This window comes from Oryzias latipes, chromosome 14 (genome assembly GCF_002234675.1).
Source record: "Oryzias latipes chromosome 14, ASM223467v1".
NCBI lineage: Eukaryota > Metazoa > Chordata > Actinopteri > Beloniformes > Adrianichthyidae > Oryzias > Oryzias latipes.
The window spans coordinates 17,307,630-17,326,362 of NC_019872.2; the positions used below are offsets into that span (position 1 = coordinate 17,307,630).

Below are 18,733 nucleotides of genomic sequence, written 5' to 3' on the forward strand. Positions count from 1 at the left end.
TTTCAAATTACCTGACTATAGAGACTGTTGCAAAAAGGTTTTCTGATTTTTTTAATATTCCAAAATACAAAATTAAAAAAGAAATAACAAAAAAGTATTGCAAATTTAAAATATATTGTATCTAGCTAAATGATTCAGTTCCCTTAAAAGATTTTAATATTTTTTTTTTTTTGCAAATATCTGTGTATTTTTTGTGTGTGTGTTTTTTTGTCTGTCTCGCGTGACCTGTTGGTTGTAAAGTTTTACCCAGCAGATGTTTAAACCTTCAAAAGTAGATCATATCTGTTTTGTCTTTTCCTACAATTTAAAAAGAGAACATTTTTGGCCAAGAAATTAGAACCAAAACACGACGGGTGTACTACCATCCTTTTAAGCACCATTAGAACTCCTTTTAAGACAGAATTTGGTTTAATACTAATATCCAAATCCTTGTATTTAAATGTCATTTGGATTCAAAGTAAATGTTGCCACGGAGGATTCTTCCATTAATGTTCGAAAATTTGTATTTGCTTGCATCAATAATTTCTTCAAATGTAGTCAGATGACTTGAATGTGTAGTCTTTCTGGTCTTTAGATTTGTAACCAGACCTCATTTGTTCCTCAAAAGCTTGAACTTTATTGCCGTTTCAGCAAACGGCCACATTGAATCACTTCTCTATAGATATGGTTTTTATTTAGCTTGCAGTGAATTGCAAGAATTTTTCAGACCTTGGCAAAAAAACAGATATTATCAAAATAAAAGACTGGCAACGTCTGTTGTAACTTTGTGAATACACGAGGTCATTGGATTCCTCAAGACTTTTATCATCATTTGGATCAGGCGGGAATAATGTGCCAATTTTTTTTTTACAACCAAGCAACAGTACCAGTGCTGCAATGAGGGTGTGATGTTCCTTCCCTTAATATAACCTAATTATACAATGGGACGTGAGTCAGTTTTCATCGAGCTGTTTTCTGTATCTCCATCTGTCTATCCATCTCCTCTTTTATAGAATATTTCAAGGCGAATAATGTTCTTTTGTACTTTGACCACTAGCCTCACCACTTTCTATCGTTGCAGACAGAGAGGGAGATCAATCTGCCTGTGCAGAAGTGAAAAAGGAACCAAAAAACCTCTGAGTGTTTTGGTGTGCCACTGATTTGACCTCCAGTCACTTCCAAGTTGTAAATAATATGCACGTTTTGAGTCAAGATTTAAACCAAACGAGGTTTCTTGCTTCAACTTTTGTTGTAAAAAGAGCACAAAACAAAATCTTAGCTACAAACTGCTCCTGTCACTCCGACACTTGAGAATTTCACTCCTTCTGTGTTAACAGCACAGATTTGATGGTGACATGCCAATAGAACATGATGCCAGTTTGAGATCCTCTTTGCCTTCTAAATCTACCATGTTGGCTTTGAAGAAAACATCATTTTCTCAAAATGACCAATAATTGTTTATTTCTTTAGGGCAATTTTTCAGACCTGTTCTGCAATGACTTTTTGATGAAGACAAGCTTTTATTTTGATGCCTGAACATTACTTTCACTGGACACTAATAATGTCAGTGCAAACAAATAAGAAAGACCATCATTTGTAAGCAGAGAAAGAATGTAAAGTTTTACATCTAATGTAATATTTTATACAATGCTCTGATAAAAAAAAAAAGTTTGTCTCACCAGTAGTGTCACCTCCGCCCCCGTTTGCTTTTGCTTCAGCTCATTCCCTGAAAAACTGTCAACTACAAGCTGCTATTGATTTTTGGAGCAAACATACAATCCTAAAATCAAATAGTAAAACCTCCTCAGACATCAAAATGTTCTCATCTCATTAACAGGACTCACAGGCGAGAGTACAGCATGATCCTTTCCTAACGTGAAAGTCTGTTAAGCCGTTTAAACTGTTGTTCCATTGGAAGGCCGAGACACCACATGCAACGTGGAGCTCACAGCCTCGGATTAAATTAGACTGTCGACAATCTGATCTCATTTTCTTTTACAAGACAGGATTTCAAAAGGGCATCCCTTCAGTTCTGGAGGGGTGCAGTTCCCCAGGTAGAGCTCTAACTCGGCACAGTCTTCCCTGTAAGCTCCCACGCAAGCACTTTTTGGACACATTTTTGGTCCAGATAGTAGTTTTGCATAATTCAAATAAAAACATGTGTTGATGAATTCCTGCCTTGCCCAACTAGTTCTTGCACTCTAACGTGTGTGACATAATCTAGGTTTGGACACAAAAGTCAAATATTGTGTTTGATGACAGAAAAAACAACAATTCTGTAATTTTCCTCCCATTTTAAATATGGGTGCATAAACCACAGCCACACCCCCCTGCATCCTGTGATATAACCCCGGAAGTTCCCTGGCTTGTCATAAAGCCATGAAGCTGACTGGTTGAGCTCCGCCTCCTGTTCAAAGAGTGATGAAAACCCCCTTGTTGCTGTAGTTTCCCCTGATCTTTCTCACCCTGCAGAAAAGCATGACCCAGTGCTTTCAACAGAGATCCAGGCAGATGTGTCACCTTCTGCAGGAAGGAAATGTCTGCTGGAGCTGACGTGATCAGTGGAAGCTGTTTTTTCATCTTCAACATTCTACCACCTTACTAGATTCACAGGAAATATATTTTACATTTTTAGTTATTTATTTATGTAAAAATAACATGTGGATCATAAAAGTAGCGCTTTAGGCATGATCAAAAACATAAAAGTGTATTCATATCATATTATCATAGAGGACAGATGTAAACATTGTGGGACAGAGAAAAGTGTGTCCCACGATGTTTAAATTTTTCCTCTTTTCATCTGATTTGAATATCGTCAAAATATTTTTTTTGTGGGAAAAGCTTCTAATTATTTCATCTTGTTAGAGCAGCTGCTACCCCAGGCTCCGGAGCCACATGGGGCTCTTCTATCCCTCAATTGTGGCTAAAACGCTAACCATTTCAATAGGTTTATTTAAATTTCGTTAAGTTAATTTTTGTCTTTTATGTTTAGGTTTTAAACATCTTATATAACTGAGAAAAATGATGGTAACAGGTTTAACATATTGTCAGAGTGGTTGGTTATTATTCTCTTCAGCTACACAATGGTGAGTTGCTACTATGAGCCAAAGTTGGTCTTAAAATAAATAATTACATTCAAATTTTTGACTTTCTTGCATCTTCTATTCAAGTAAATCTGCTGCAGCAGGAGGATCTGATTTGACACAGGGTGTATTTTATTTTGAAAGGAACTTGTATGTTTTGCTGTCAAATGAAAAATAACTTAAAACTGTTAAACAGCATATAGACAAATATGAAACTGCTATATATTAAATCAGACAGTTATACAGAATTATTTGTTAATTGAATATAGCCATGATTGGGAAATATTGACAGACATCGCCATCTGCTGGTGAATACGAAAATGTGCAGATTTTCACCAAGCTGTCAAGACAGTGGATGTGTTAAATTAGAATCAGCTTCATTAGCTTCTGTGTCTCATGCGGTCATGCAAAGGACAAATCAAACAAGGAAAAAGTATAAATAGGTGTAAAAAAACAACAAAAAAAAGGGGGGGGGGGGGGGGGGAGAAACACAACATTTAAACTGGTTTAAATAGTATGCTGTTTTTTTCCTCTCTGACTGGTCAAGAGTTCACATGAGGAACCTGAAAGTATTATCACTGATAATCAGATTTCATAATCTCTCATGAAAAACTGGCCAAATAAAAAAATTCATGCGGTTGTTTTTGACAATTTGCTAAAATTCAGTGTCTTTCGTTTGTCACTCTAAATGTATTCCTAAAGAAGATTCAGGTTCAAAAGAATGTTGACAATGACATTAAAATGACAAAACGTAAAGAAACTGTTGCATAGATTATTACTTTTAGTTGTAACAGTACTCCTTGGCAGTGGAATGCTTTATTTTCCAATATTTACTACTTGCCAACTGTCTGAAAAATTATAAATCATTACTTTTGCCCAAAAAGTAGCCGTACTATGCATTCTAGATCTCTTTTTATACTCAAAACTGACAAAACAAATGAGCCTAATGTAAAATGACTTTTACCTGTAACTTCTGGAGATTTTTCCACACCATGGTTTTCTCATGATAATATTCTGGCATCACAAAAAGTTTGCCTGAAAATGTAAACTTCAGCACAAATGCAGACAGCGCAACAAATTATTTCATTAAATATACCAGGCCTAGGAAACCTTTGCCTGCAGTGGAGATCTGCTCACAGCCAAGCATCTCATTACTCCACTTTAGTGTACATTTCTCCAAATAGCGACTTTTTTGGTATGACTATGTGTTCAAGTTCCCCAGAATAAATTGAAACACGTTAAATATAATTATATTTAATATCATTTTAATTTAATATAATTTTCCAAAACTTTGAACTTAAAGGTAGCTGAAGCAATCCTAATCTTTTCTTTTTTTATCCACCATCTTTTATTACTCTGCTGTATTTTTTATGTGTCACATTGGAGCCAACATCAATTAAAGTGACACCTTTACATTTCTGGCAGATATAGAAACAGAGCAATATTGTTACCAGTAAATGCTAATATATATATATATATATATATATATATATATATATATATATATATATATATATATATATATATATATATATATAGTTTTTGTTTCATTATAATCATTTTCCTTTCGTACAACTTCAACTCAACTTAAAATGGTATATTGAAAAATATAATGCATACAATATAGCATTAGATGCTATAATCACTTCAGTCAAAACGTAATTTTTTTTGTATTTTTGCAAATTCTAATGTAAAATTAAAATGAAATAAAAAAAGAGAAGAAGCTTAAATTTCAGAGACAAACCATAACACAAAATATGTCCAGGTACAATTCACAAAAAACTATATGCATACCGAAATTTGATAATTTTCTTTTATTTAGACAACCCAAATAAAAGGCACATAACATTGCGCATGTTTAATAATTTGACAAACGTACATTTAAAAAAAATGTAGGAATGTTCGACCTTTCTGCTATTCAGAAAGCCTAGCTTCTCATATATACAAAATTATCAACGTTATTGTTCTAATACAAAAGATTTATAAAAAAGGTTATCTTATCTTTCACATCTATTTTTGACTACCATATCCTTGGAACTAAAATAATTTTGTACAAAGATATACATTCAACTGCTTTTCACGAGGGTCCTGATATTTCCAATTTTGACCATTTGTCCTTAAAAATAAGAGAAATGTTTAATTCCACAAGAAATATTCAGGTTATCACATTTTTACTGATTTCAATTTGGCAAACAGGCTATCTTAGAACATCTACGTAAATGCATAAGAATACAAAAAAAAAACAAAAAAAATAATGCTACACTAATTTTTGTTTAAAACATTTTTGGAAAAATGACAAACATGCATATTGCATTTCTCAGTATAAACTGGATCAGCTCAATCGGCTGCAACACTACTGAGATAACATAGCATTCGTTTTTAAAAAAAAATAGTTAATGTTCGACAGCTACAGTGTTCAGGGTCATGCAACCTCCTTCAATATTTTTACTTTATTTTTTAAAAGGACAGACTGGCATTTCATCAAAACTGCTCAGTTCTCAATCACTCTTTTTGTGAACTAAAACTGAACTTTAAAGGAAATGCAAAACAGAAAATAAAGCTAAATAAAAAAAAAATACATGTACAGTTTTGAATTTGTTGTACAGTACAATGATCACACTATGGACGGCTGTTTAAAAACATTTGTTTAGGATTTTTGTCAATGCCAAATGCTTCAGGGAAGGTGGATGTTAAAAAATTGACACCCAAATTGATGTATAACGTTTTGTATGGGTTTCCTGAGTGAAAGGTCCGTAGTATAACCTTGGGGCTGTAACAGATAAATGATAAATAATCATAATAAATCAAAAACAATTTAACAAAGAGTTGGCTCAATCTATTTAGTCATCTTTTGATATCAACAGCCTGTAAAGCTTTACTATAAGGCCAGACTTTTACAATGCTCAGCCACTAGATGGCGCTCAAGTGCAGGCTGGTTGACCCCCCCCCCCAACACTTCTCCATTTGATCTTTGATAATACTGCTGTACACCTGCATGTAGGATATGCCTTCAGTGCAAGACTCGTTCCACTCTGACTTCATGAAAAAAGAAACACTAAAATGTACAAAAAAAATAAAAAAAAATTGTATTTTATAGTCGAGGACAGCATCCAGTTGTCTGCTCGAATGCAAAAATAAAAAAAAAATGCTGACGTGAAAAATACATTACTATGTCAACTGTACAAGTTAGTCACTGTACCTCAAAAGCATATCTAGTATCTGAGAAAAGAAAAAAAAATGCTATAACATTGTGAAAAAATAAACTTCCATGCAAATGGAAGTTGATGTCCCTTTAACTAGACTCATTTTCTATAACATTAAATAGTGATTAACAAGCTATTGTTAAAAAAAAAATGAAAACAAAAGAAACAAACAAAAAGAACTACATACAAAATAACATCCAGAGGTTTGGGGGAGAACTTGTAAAACCTCAGAAACAGCAACTCAGCTTTTATTGCTTCAGTCCATTTCACACTTCTCCCTTAGAAAACGCAGGTTTTTTTTGTGTAGTGTCCTCAAGCAGGTTGAGGGATCGCGTACTCTCGTTTGTCTTGATACAACTCACAGCTTTATCATTCTAACTGACTACACTAAGTCTTAAGCTGTCCTGAATTCCTATTCAAATACTACTCGAGTGTCCTGCATGGAGTTCCAGTCACTCGACCCTAAATCGGACGTAATTAGGACTTGGGGAGTTCCTCCCGGCCTCGCAGCTCATGTAAACATTCACTTCGTGTTTGATGAAGTGAACATTGTTTGGGGTTGGGGGGTGGGAGTTGGAGCTGTATTCGAGGTGCAGATGCGTTACACTTCATTTTCCCTTTTCTATCTCGCCAGTTGGACGCCAACTTACTTTCTGATGTTTTTTTATTCTACCACGGAGGAGAGGAAGGCAAGACTTGGGACAGAAAAGGCATGCTATCCACCGGCCTCATTGCGATGTTTAGGGGACCGGCTATATTCATGGGCATGGGCGTCGTTATTGCCACTGGGTGGGCAATATTCATCGGCGCCGATGCGGGGATGTTCACCGACGCGATGTTGACGGGGCCGGTGATGGTGACCGGGTGCTGCAGGCTGACTGGAGACGTGATGTTGACAGTGTTGGTGCTAATGTTCATTTGTGCAGCGATGGTGACAGGGTTGTTGTTGTTGTTGCCGTTGCCCCTGTTCATTGTTGAGGTGTTGGGGGCGGAAACGCTCACAGGTGTAGCTGAGGAAGAGTTGCAGTTTTCATTAGCATCTGGAAAAACACAACATAACAACATATTGCAAATATTTGCTTGTTCTGCAATGAAAGCAGTTAGCTGGGTAACCCTTTAACACTGGAGATGCTGCTGGCGAAAAAGAACCAACATAGCGCAAGATCCAGGACAACTCTTTGACCATTTACACGATCATTGTGTTGTTGTTGTTGTTGTTCACGGGTCGCCACAGCGAAGCATCTTTCACTGGTTCCCCCAGGTGGTTTTGGCAGAGATTTTTCTTTACGCCGGATGCCCTTCCTGACACAACCCTGTATTTGAACCGGGCTGGGGACACAGGGAGACCCAGACTTGTTGCTACAGAGTTAGGCAGTAGCATGAAGGGTCTTGCCCAAGGACTCCCACTTATCGAAGCACATTGCAACCCCTGGGAATCGAACCCTTGTGGTTTCCCACACGCCAATCCCAGCAAACTGAGCCATCCAGATGCTGTGTACGCAATCAAAGTGAATCAGCTGAATCCGACACAGTGAAAAGTGGCTTTTCAAACTGCCAATGTGCTGATAATGTATTCAGCAACGGTGCAAAGCTTCTTTTCTCTGCGACGGAAATATCTGATTTGCGTCTATTAATTAGCGCTTAACAGCATATCAGTGCAAGGCTTAAGATTCCGGAGGATTTGATGTTATTTGCATCAAGAGTTGAAAAAGCACCAACACTGGAGCAAATAGTCTGGTGTAAAAGAGTTAAACCTAACTATTTAGGCAATCTTAAATCATTTTTTTTTAAAGTTATAATAAAACCAGTGGTTGGAGAAAACTCCTATTTTTGCCAATTTACAACAGAAAATGTATTTAAAGCATTTATTTAATAATTTATTAAGTTGATACATTTATTTTATTAGGGATTATTACAGTATCAGAGAATCAATATTGATTGACAAAGCCCATTTCAAGTGATATCTTTGGCAAAAAAAAAGCTTTGTTAAGTTTTTAATTGTAAAAATGCATCATTTTATTTGTGAAAGTATCAGGGATTCCATTTGTATGAGAATTTATATGTATAATAATTTGCAAATCAAATACTGATAATTTTCTGTAATAATTAAAAAAAATGAAATCAAAGTGTGATCTTGTGAATCAACAGTGCATTATTTTCTGCAACCTGATTGGCTCTTGAGCTTGTCTCCTCTGTGCCAGAATACAGAATGCATTCAGTTTGCCAAACAAATCTTTAATTGCATTTAGATCTTTGCGTTCATTCTATAATCTTAGCCTTACTTTTCAGTAAAAGTTTGAATTTTGAGAGTTTAAACGGGAGAAAAGTATGAAAATGTGTCTGTCTGAGAAGTGTAAAAAGTGTGCAGTGAGGAGTTTTACAGCCTTAAACATCTATAATCCTACTTTTTGGATTCCACTTACGACAGAACATAACTCCTAAGATAAACGAGAGACCCTGTACATATGAAATAACATTATGGAAATCTTTGTCATGTAAATTTATACTCAAATGTAAAAAGAACATAACATGTTGCAAGGCTATTTCTTACGGAGCGACTGGGATCTTAGTTTTATCCTCTGAAAGTCTGGGTGGCTTATTCAGGCTAGTCCAGTTCAACTAAAACGCTAAAGTTTGGGCTTCTGTGTTCAAAACTCTCGCGCCACTACGCACATTTTTAAGACCGTTTTCACGCTCTATGGGCAAAACAGGCGGCCGTTGAACGGGTGTTGCAAGTTAAATCAGTTCAACTTGGACCAGTCAGGGACTCACTACGTCGATTTGGTAGTGACGTAGTGATGGCGTCCCTTCTAACTCACGGAGGTGTCAGTAGTTTGAAAGTTGATCACGTAGGAGGAAATAATAGCGGTTCGTGTCTGGCCAGAGTCATATGACACCAAGTCTTTCATATATCGGACTAGAGGTGTGGAAGGAAAAGCCAAGAGCTAGATTCATGATTTTTTTTCCTTGAATTTACCCGGTAATATTATTCATTTCTACTGATGTTTGCTCTACATAATGTGCAAAAAAAAAAAGAGGTGGGACAAACCTTTGTTACAGGAGTTAAAGTTGGTCTGCCCGTGGGTTTTCAAATGACTGGTGATGTAGGCCGCACTCAGCATCTTTCCACAGATGCTGCAGGTAACTTTTCCTTCATGCCGGATCATGTGGGAGCGGAGTCTGTCTTTGGTGGCGAAAGCAGAGGTACAGGCCTGGAAATGTAAACGCAGGTCAGCGGAACAAAAGCATTCAAGCAGAGAGACAGAAAGAACATCTAAAAAGTTGGGCAAAATGCTCTGACCGTTACTTGACACTTGAACGGCCTTTCCGAGGAATGAACGTGCTTCACATGGCAGCTCAAGTGGTCTGGCCTAAATGAGGAAAAACAGACGTATTTAGTCCTGGAATGCTGCTTCAGTGAGCTTCATCAGCTTAAACTTCATTTTAACAGCATCTTTGTTTTCAGGAAGGGTTACAACATAATCTGACCTTAGCTTGCAAAGCTTGCAATGTTATAACTAAAGTAAATGGTGGCATCAAAGTAAAAAGCAGCATCTCAGTTCAAGTGTATGATGTCAACTTTGCATTTTAACATTTCTGTTTAGCCCAGTCTCCCAAATAAACCCATTGAAATGAGTTTTAAACAACTAAAACAAAGAAAAGGACTACCATGTGAGCTCAGAAGCAGAAGCCCAAACACGCACTACAAGTGCTAAAGTGCAGGGATGTGCTCCGTTTGGTTTGATAATGAGGGGACGGACACAAAAATCCCTAAAATTTCACTCAGTGGCCGTTAATTCTCCATGATCAATGGTGCGTGAATCAGTTTGACCTACTTTCAAACATGTGCCACAATGAAATGGAGGTTTTTCTTATTCTGCACCCCCCCCCCCCCCCCACCACCACCTTTCCACTTGACACTTCAATAAACAGACGGTTTGCTTATTACTCTAAAATCCTTCCTTGTATCAAAAAGAGAGTTCTTTTTTTTTTAATCTGCACTAGTCGACAAGTTACTTTTGGCTCTCATTTAATGGTAAAAGACTTTCATCCAAAAAAAGAAACATTTTTAAAACTTTGCTGCAAAAATAGTCACATGATAACACCAGACAGTTGAAAAGCAGAAACGACACATCCAATGTGTTGCTATCCCCATTTGCAGAGTTCACAGATATACAATGATTTGCCGTTTGACCTTTTAGAGTGAAACTCCAGCATTCTCCCATTTTCCTTGGCACTAAAGCTCCTCTGGCAGTGTGTCAGTTCTCGTAAAGCCGCGAGCTGAATCACAGTAGAAATGCTAGAATGGAGGACGGGCCGCCACTTTGCACCTGTTTGCATACCAAAAAGCTTTGTGCTGCTTTTTTAGTTTATGACTTTTAAAAAAATGATTTCAAATGAGACAAGAGAACTCCTCTCAGCTGTGCCATGAAGCAGATTTATGTTTTTTTTTTTTTAAATGTCCCATTCACATACAGTTCCTGCCTACATATCTGGCAGGGTGGCAGTGAGTCAGTGCCTTGCTATTCAGCTCTGTTCTCACTTTCCAGTGTACTGATGAATCCCTAGCTCACGTCACAGAGTTGGAAACATGCCTGAAACTGTTGTAGGTTGCTGATGCCAAGTTACTTGGTCCAGCACTGCAGCGTTTTGCTCAAGTAATGTTCAGCAATAAACAAAACTCTGCCCTCTTAATCCTTAATCTGCAGGTAAACTAATTCAGATTCTAATTTGGAAGCAGTTACTTCAGCCCAATAATTACTGACAATGCATTTAATGTGTGGACCTTAGTCCAACGCACGGTTCATGGATTTCTTGAGGAGGGAGAGTCTGTGATTTGATGGCGGGAACTGCAAAGTGACAGGAGACGCACCCCCCACCCCCTCCCCAAGTGTGCTCCCATGTGCGACTGCTTAAACATGTGGTTAAAATGGCGTGCCAGTCTTTACTGCAAATATGAACCGCCAGTTGCCTAAAAATGAAATCATAAAACGTAAGTCACTGAAGTTACGTTGACAGCACTTAATCAGGCGGGGCTTGCGTTTATAGTACCAGCGCACATGCAGAGTTTGGAGGCGGGAATTGCTCTACAACTCCAGTTGAAGCTTTATGCAGTGGCATGTTGTTTTACTGAATGATCATTTTGAATTTAATGTAAAAAAAAAGTTTATTGAACTAAGCTTAGTCTGACTTCTGTTAAATGCAGTTAAAGAGCAGAAAACCAAAATATATGGACTTTTTTAAAATAAACTTTTTAAAATTACAATTTGTCAAGACTTTTCTTTTCTTTGAGACTTTAATGCAAAAACCAGAAGGTGAACTCCTCCCAGCCTTTCGTTTTGCATTTTGCAGTTACATGACACATTAGTTACCATTTATAATTACCATATTTTTCATAGTTGCAATTCTCTGATTGGCAATTAGCTGATGCAACGTTAATAAATTATTCTAATGCAAGCGATCCTTAAATCTGAGATTTAAATAGTATGTTACAGTAGAATTCAAAGCTGTGGCTGATGCTATCAGGCAAAGTGGAGGATGAAATCTCTGTTTTATTAAGCAATCTTTAAATACACAAACCCCTCATTCATCTGAGGCTAAACAGAATATTTCTCAAGTGAATATAGCACAGTCATGCTAATGTTTATCAAATTTGGACAGATTTTACCTTCACAGGCTAAAGCAGAGTGTGCCTGTTGGCATTTTCCTTGTGTGTGTTGTGGATGTGATGTTTGAGTCAGGACTCCAGGAAGGTTTTTTTATTTTATTTTTTTAAACAATTCTCTTAGAAAACACTGTCCTAACCACCTCTGTTAGCTCTGCTTCGCTGATGAATGGATCCCATTTTCTCTGTATTCCAAAAAAATGTTTATGACAAATAAATTTTGTGGTTCAGTTGATTTCTTTTTGGATTAAGTTTTTTATAATATAAAAAAATTGAAATATGTGTTTAAGTATTTGAATATATCATGTAATTTTAAATGGTTGCAACTAACTTTACTACCTTCATAAAGTGATATTAGCTCATCAAATATTTAAAAATGTACTACCTGAATCCACACGTTTTTTTTATCTTTTAATTAAACCTGAAACATTTAAGCTCAACTTTCCCATGTGGTTACAGGAAGACCCTCATAGAAGTCTGTTTGGCTACACCTGTGGCAGTTTCCTTCTTACCTTGAAAAGCCTTTCCCACACACAGAACACACGTAAGGCTTGTGGACGCCCCCGTCGTGAGAGCGGACGTGGTAGGTCATCCGGTCCTTCCGTTTGAAGCGTTGCTGGCAGATGGGACACTCGAAAGGCTTCTCGTCTGAATGGGACAGCTTGTGGCGGTTCAGGTGGTAAACGTCACGAAAAGCCTTCCCGCACATCTCACACCCGTGGTTCTTCTTGACGGGCTTGGCGGGCTTCTTCGGGACATTTTGCTGTTGCATGTTGCCCATTGAGGGTGACGTCATGATACTGGTGCCAGAAGAGACGGAGGTGGTCGCCGTAGAGAGCATGCCTGCTACTGTGGAGATGTAGGAAGAGTTACCATTGTTCTCTCTGGCCATGGAAGCAATCATGGGTACCATGGTGGGGGCCGTTTGGGCCGTCTTCTTGGGGCGTGGCACCATCTTGATGCCGGTGTGACTGGACTCATGGCGTCTCAGGTGGTAACTGTCACGGAAGGCCTTATTACAGTATCCGCAGACGAAAGGTGTTTTGCCTTTGTGCTCCTTCTTTATTACAGGCACGGGTGGCCGTTGTCCTGTTCCACTGGCCACATTGTCTTTGAGGAGTTCAGCCGCACTGACAGGGGGCTTCTGGTCTATCTGGATGGGTAATACAGGCTTCTGGTCAACCTGATCAGCTCCTGCATTAAGTAGTGGCAGCAGGCTGTTCTGGGCGACCTGGTGCTGGTGGTGGAGGGCTTCATTGGCCTGCTAATTAAGCAAACACATTCTTGGGTGAGTAAAGATACAGAAAGAACATTTGGGGATACAAAAAAAAAAATCCAATCAATTTGTAAATGCATACTTACAATTAGTGACTATATTAGACCAAATAACTTCTATAACACCTAATATTTCCCAAAACACATTTGTTGTTTACACTTGTTCTTCCACAGGAAGTCATTAGTTGAGTTCAGACTCTTCATGAAAACAAGAAAAAAAATGGATAGTCTAAAGGTCCCGTGTCAGTTATTAATGGATGCTGATGTAACGCAGCACCAATGTAAAACAATCCAAATATACCGAGAGAAAAATGATCCCATCATGACTGCTGATTCATCATGTGACGGCAAAGACAGCATACCAAATTAGCCGCATGGCGGAGTCCAGTTTAACTGACAAGGCTCTACGAGAGCAGATCAGTGGGTCAGGTACACTGAAGGGCTAGGGTTACCTGAACTGATTTGGTGAAGAGAAAAAGTAAAAGGTAACAAACTAGAGGAGACACATTCAATCAGTGTGGCAGACGTGCTGTTATTGTGTAACTCAACAGATCACTATTGCTGGCTTTTTGAAGGTACAAACCCCTTTAAAACTAGCACAATGCAAATGGAATGAAATAGCCTCAAAAAGGACATTTTTGAAAGCTTTTTGATTATGTTAATTATTTGTCCTCAAAGAAATGAACACAAGCGGTGCATTTTGTCAAAGTTGTAACCTAAGACGGCACTAAGTCCATCAAAAGAGCTAAAAGTGATGGATAATTGAAAGCCAAAAAATAATGGCAGAAAAACATCCATGCTATAGAGAAACCTTGATAGCCTTTATAGAATAAAACACACAAATAAAAAACAAAGATTTCAAAAACCCAACAAAATGAAAAGTAAATCAATTGATTGTGGAAATTTTCAATGTCTTACAAATTAAAACTCTGTTCTGTGCAGTAGAGTTTTTTTTTAATTCAAACATTTCAGGTGTCTTAGATGGATCTATGACCTTTAGTCAGTTACATGTAGGCCTGCACAATATACCGCAAATTTATCGTTATCGCAATATCAAGCTGTGCAATATGCATATCGCAAAAGTCAGCAAAAATCGCAATAAATGTTTACCTTAAATGTGCTAAAATAATCTTATGGCAGCTTGAAGCATTTAACGAATCAAATAAATCCATTTATGCATTTGACCAATCAGATGAGCCCTTTTATGTTAGATGTTTGCATCCTTCTGCGACAAGGGTCATTTGGAGTATAAATTTTAAACTGTTGCAATGAAATAGGAATGATGTTTTTGGTCGTTTTGCTATTTGTTTATGTATCGCAAATTATATCGTTATCGCAATATTGATCACTCATATCGCAAGTTTTCCTCATATCGTGCAGCCCTAGCAAGTTAAAGTTGCTAGTTCTCAAATGATATCAATTCTGCTCAAACCATCAACCCTTGTGCTAACTTATGACCCCACCCTTACATTGACGTGTTCTCCCTACCATGATAAAAGTGGGAAGATTTCATGTAATCCATGGACACCAGTGAGGTTCACAAATCATTGAAGAAAAAAGGTTTAACGCATTGTCTAGTGGGTCTAGATGACCCAACTCCCAAGGTTAAAGTGCCTAGGATAGCACAAGGGTTAAGACCTTAGGCTCCATCGTCATCAACATCAATCGTAATCTTTTTTTAATTAGTTTTGTTCAAACAAACGAGTAAATCTTTGTTTTGTACATCCATCCTCCTCCTTTAATTTACAACATCCACATCAGCATTGGAGTTGTAGTACACACACTAAAATAAACAACTTTGCTGTCAACTCCCGTCAAGAAATTGCAAGGTAAAATAAACGACCTTCTCATTTGAGGTTCGATAGGCTCTCGAAAAAAAGGTTAGCCCAAGACGAGAGCAGCAAAGGAGGAGACGGTATGGAAAGGAAAACAAAAAAAGAACCACACAATGTCCTCCTTATGTCATCTAGTCTATTGTGCAAGACACAAATCTGAGCAGTGATGCACTCGGGCCTCAGCAGGGGATCTTTGTATGCTCATCTTCATTGATTTGGCTCATCTATTCATAAGACGGAGACATTGTTTACCCACACACTACTCAGCTAAACTATTCCTAACTCACTCATGAGCAACGGGAACTCTTCGCGAAAGCCACCGTCCGTTTGTCTGAGCACCTGCTTACACTCGCCACCTTCCAAGATTAGTCATCATGCCAGTGCAACCCTCTCTGCTGGGCACACCAGGGGTAGGGTGTGGGGTGTGTGTGTGTGGGGGGGGGGGGGGGGGGGGGGGTACGAGCCGGGAAAAACTCTTTGTGAAGCCTGTAAACAGCAGACATAGCCGCTGCAACAACACACACATACAGACACAAAAAGCCTGGCCTCTATGCAGAGGTGCAGAGCCTGTAAGCTGCTGTGCCTTCATGCAGCTCTGACCATTTTGACACAAATGCGCTCTGACAACTGGGGCTGCTCCCTCATAAATAACATCAAAATGGAGGGAGTGTCCTCATGGCTCTGTGGGCCACTGTAGACTTGTATTGAGCTCATGGTCTGATTATGCACCGCCTTTCTTCCAAGCTTTTGTGCCACACTCTACAGCTGCTTGCCCGATTGTGAACTACAATAAATCGCACAAAACACACGCACGCAAACGCAGGAATAAGGGGCAAAACTTAAGACAGGAATTAAAGGAAAAATATTACAGAATCCTTTCTCTAAAAGTTAATTCTCCATGCTTAACACCCCACCACCCCCTCAAACATATTATATTTGTGTTACACAGTTAAGAATTTGTTTGCATTTACACTGTGAAATGAAAATAAATTATTACTAATCATAAATACAGCTTAAAATCCCCAGAAAGTGAAATGTTAGTGACAAAAGCAGAATTTCTTGAAGATCATTTCCTGCTGCAGTGGTTTCTTAAGAACCCTCAACCAACAACCTGATGCCTGAATACCAAATCCGACAGAAACCTAAACAAACAGAACTGCTACTCGGCACAGCCAGTGTTTTCATGAGAGGGAATCTAATAAATGAACTTATGAGAAAAAGCCAAGCAGCATTTTGGAAGTGAAGAAGTTCCCAAAAGTAAAGATATGAAGCCACTCAAGACGTAGATTACATTGCCTTTTTCTATTAAATTCCTTTATGTAGAAAAAACAAAGTCAAAGAAAAAAACATTTACCAGTAGCTTGGGGAAACGGCGTGCGCCACAAATGATTTTTTTTTAACAATTCAACCAAGTATCAACCAAAAAAATAATAAATATTTTTTAAGAGGATATTTACAAAATCACAAAAGAAGAGTAAATGCTTAAAATAACAATTTGTTATCCACTTTATCTATACCTATTATTCTTAATTTGAGAAAGCCAGAACATTTTTCATAAACGCTCATCACAGTGACACAAACGTCCTGCAGCTTCACAATGCTATTCGCTTCAAATCACAAAAAATACACATCCTTCACCATCAGCTCAGACGTGGAAACCTGACAAGAAACCGGAACGTGCAGCAAAATCCCACCTTGATGACACATCTGTCTAAATCTTCATATCTAAAGGTGCTTGTTTTCCTCGATAATCAATGAAAAAAACAAAACACTCCTTTCATCAAGATTCTAGAATTTAAATGGTTGCTTTGACCAGCTATCCTGTTTGTTTATTATGTGATGACATTCAGAATGGAAGCCCTGCATTGATCTTTAGTGCAAAAAAAAAAAGAAAATCACAAAAACTCAGAGCAGAAAAATTATAATAAGCCAATTCTCATGAAAGTTTACTAGAACTACTATAAATTTGACAGATCAGTACAAAAAAAATTACAAAGTTTGTATTGGTAGAAATATGAAATCACATTTACAATAAACAAAAACAAACAGAATAGCAAACACTGCTGAAACTAGTTGTGCTTACTTTGAACAACTTTGCACTCTTTAGGAAAACTTTAAACTTTTAAACTGGAGTGTATTATATTTGTGCGGCTTAAAAGTTGCATTTAATGCACATTCTAATAATGCACTCTCTAAAGAATAGCTTGAGATTCAGCACAGAACATGTCAGATGTTGCAGCTCCAGTATTGCCATACATGCTTTGAGCCTGAACTTCCATTATATTATAACTAGTAACAGCAAGAAAAGCAACTTGCCTGAGATAGAAAATAAATTTGATGCGTTTTCAATATTTCTCCAAAAAAAAAAAAAGAATGGTGGGAAAACTGTTTTCCGGTTTGCCTAAAACTTCGTAAAGCTCACATCCATCACTAATTATAAAAAAAAAACCAAGGCCGCAACAATACATTCTCATTCTAGTGCTCAGTCTATCCAGATAACTGTGTTCGCGTGAGCAAAGAAAAAAAAAATGAAGTGAACTTATGAGTTCGGTGTATGTTTCAACTGAACTTTGTGGCAAAAAAAGATGAATTTTCAAATGATGTGTAGTTCACTAACCTCTGCGTTTTCGTCTGCTAATGTTAGCTAGTGTCAGCATTGTTTGAATTCCTTTTCACAACGCTCACCAGAATAAATAGCGTGTAAATGAACAGAAACCTGTACAGCACGGGCTCTCCAGTCGTGCAGAGTCAGTTTTTTGGCAAGATCATGACGACAGCCTCGCCCAGATTAAGCCAAATCACGCAGTGTGGGGTAATGAAGGCAGCCTAAACATCGTTAGCCACTTGGCTAGTGAGTGCTGAACCGGCTGAAGCAAACGGAAAGTTGACCGCGGACTTGGGAATCTTCGTTGGTAAATCTGAGCAGCTGCTGGATGGATGGCCTCTACTTATCCCAGCACCCACAAGCACCATCCACTTTCTAATAGTGCATTATTACCCAAACTACCTTAAACGCCTGTACAGACGTTACATCTCGAAATCTCACACACAGCGTCCGATCAAAGCCTCCGGTCAAAAGGAGGAAAAAAACAAGTCTGACTCAATTGTAACGGTGCACTGGCGTCTCCAGCTTTCCTGCAAGAGTTCAGCATGTTCTGTTGGATTCGATTAGCAAACAAACTTAATTAGGGCTCAGACCCGGTCTATTTACATCCACGATTTTGAATGATCGTGCAACAGATTCCAAGCGGGGACTGGGGAGATTTGATTTTTTTGTTCTAGCGTCATTCCCAAAGCCTCACAGCTGGAAGCCTGGATTCATAAAACCATTGTTTTGCTTCGTTTCTTGTTCTTGCTATTACTGTTTAAAAAAAAAAAAACTAGAGTTACTTCCCAATACAATAAGTGCCAAGAAAATGTCTGGTTGTCTGACGAACTATCCCAGTTTCCCTCCCAAAGAGACAACTTACTTGGAAGAGAAACGTACTCCAGCTCGGCTCCATTTCCACACTTACTGATTCTGTAGGAAACCTGGTAGAAGCCTACAACAAAGCAACCAAACATGGCAGCTGAAACAACTTCCGGTAACCTCTAGGGCTAAACCATTTTTCAGACGATTTGGCGGGGCATTCTAAATTTGTGTTCCAAGCATAAAAATATAGTTTCACAAGTTTTATTCAAGCAAAACGTTAA

General features: G+C 38.0%; 1 protein-coding gene across 2 annotated transcripts; it reads right to left on the reverse strand.

Annotated features, from left to right (window-relative positions):
• Window positions 1-4,861: 4,861 nt before the first annotated feature.
• LOC101164494 (vascular endothelial zinc finger 1) lies at window positions 4,862-18,624 on the reverse strand. Of its 2 annotated transcripts, none has more exons than XM_011483665.3 (5): window positions 18,511-18,624; window positions 12,443-13,194; window positions 9,567-9,636; window positions 9,315-9,477; window positions 4,862-7,275 (listed from the first exon to the last, which is right to left on the reverse strand). In XM_011483665.3, exons 1-5 carry the CDS (start codon window positions 18,541-18,543, stop codon window positions 6,935-6,937), a joined length of 1,359 nt encoding a protein of 452 aa, XP_011481967.1. In that variant the 5' UTR covers window positions 18,544-18,624; the 3' UTR covers window positions 4,862-6,934. The 2 variants fall into 2 exon arrangements, with proteins under 2 accessions (XP_011481967.1, XP_004076561.1); XM_004076513.4 differs by having other exon boundaries at window positions 4,862-7,305.
• Window positions 18,625-18,733: the final 109 nt, after the last annotated feature.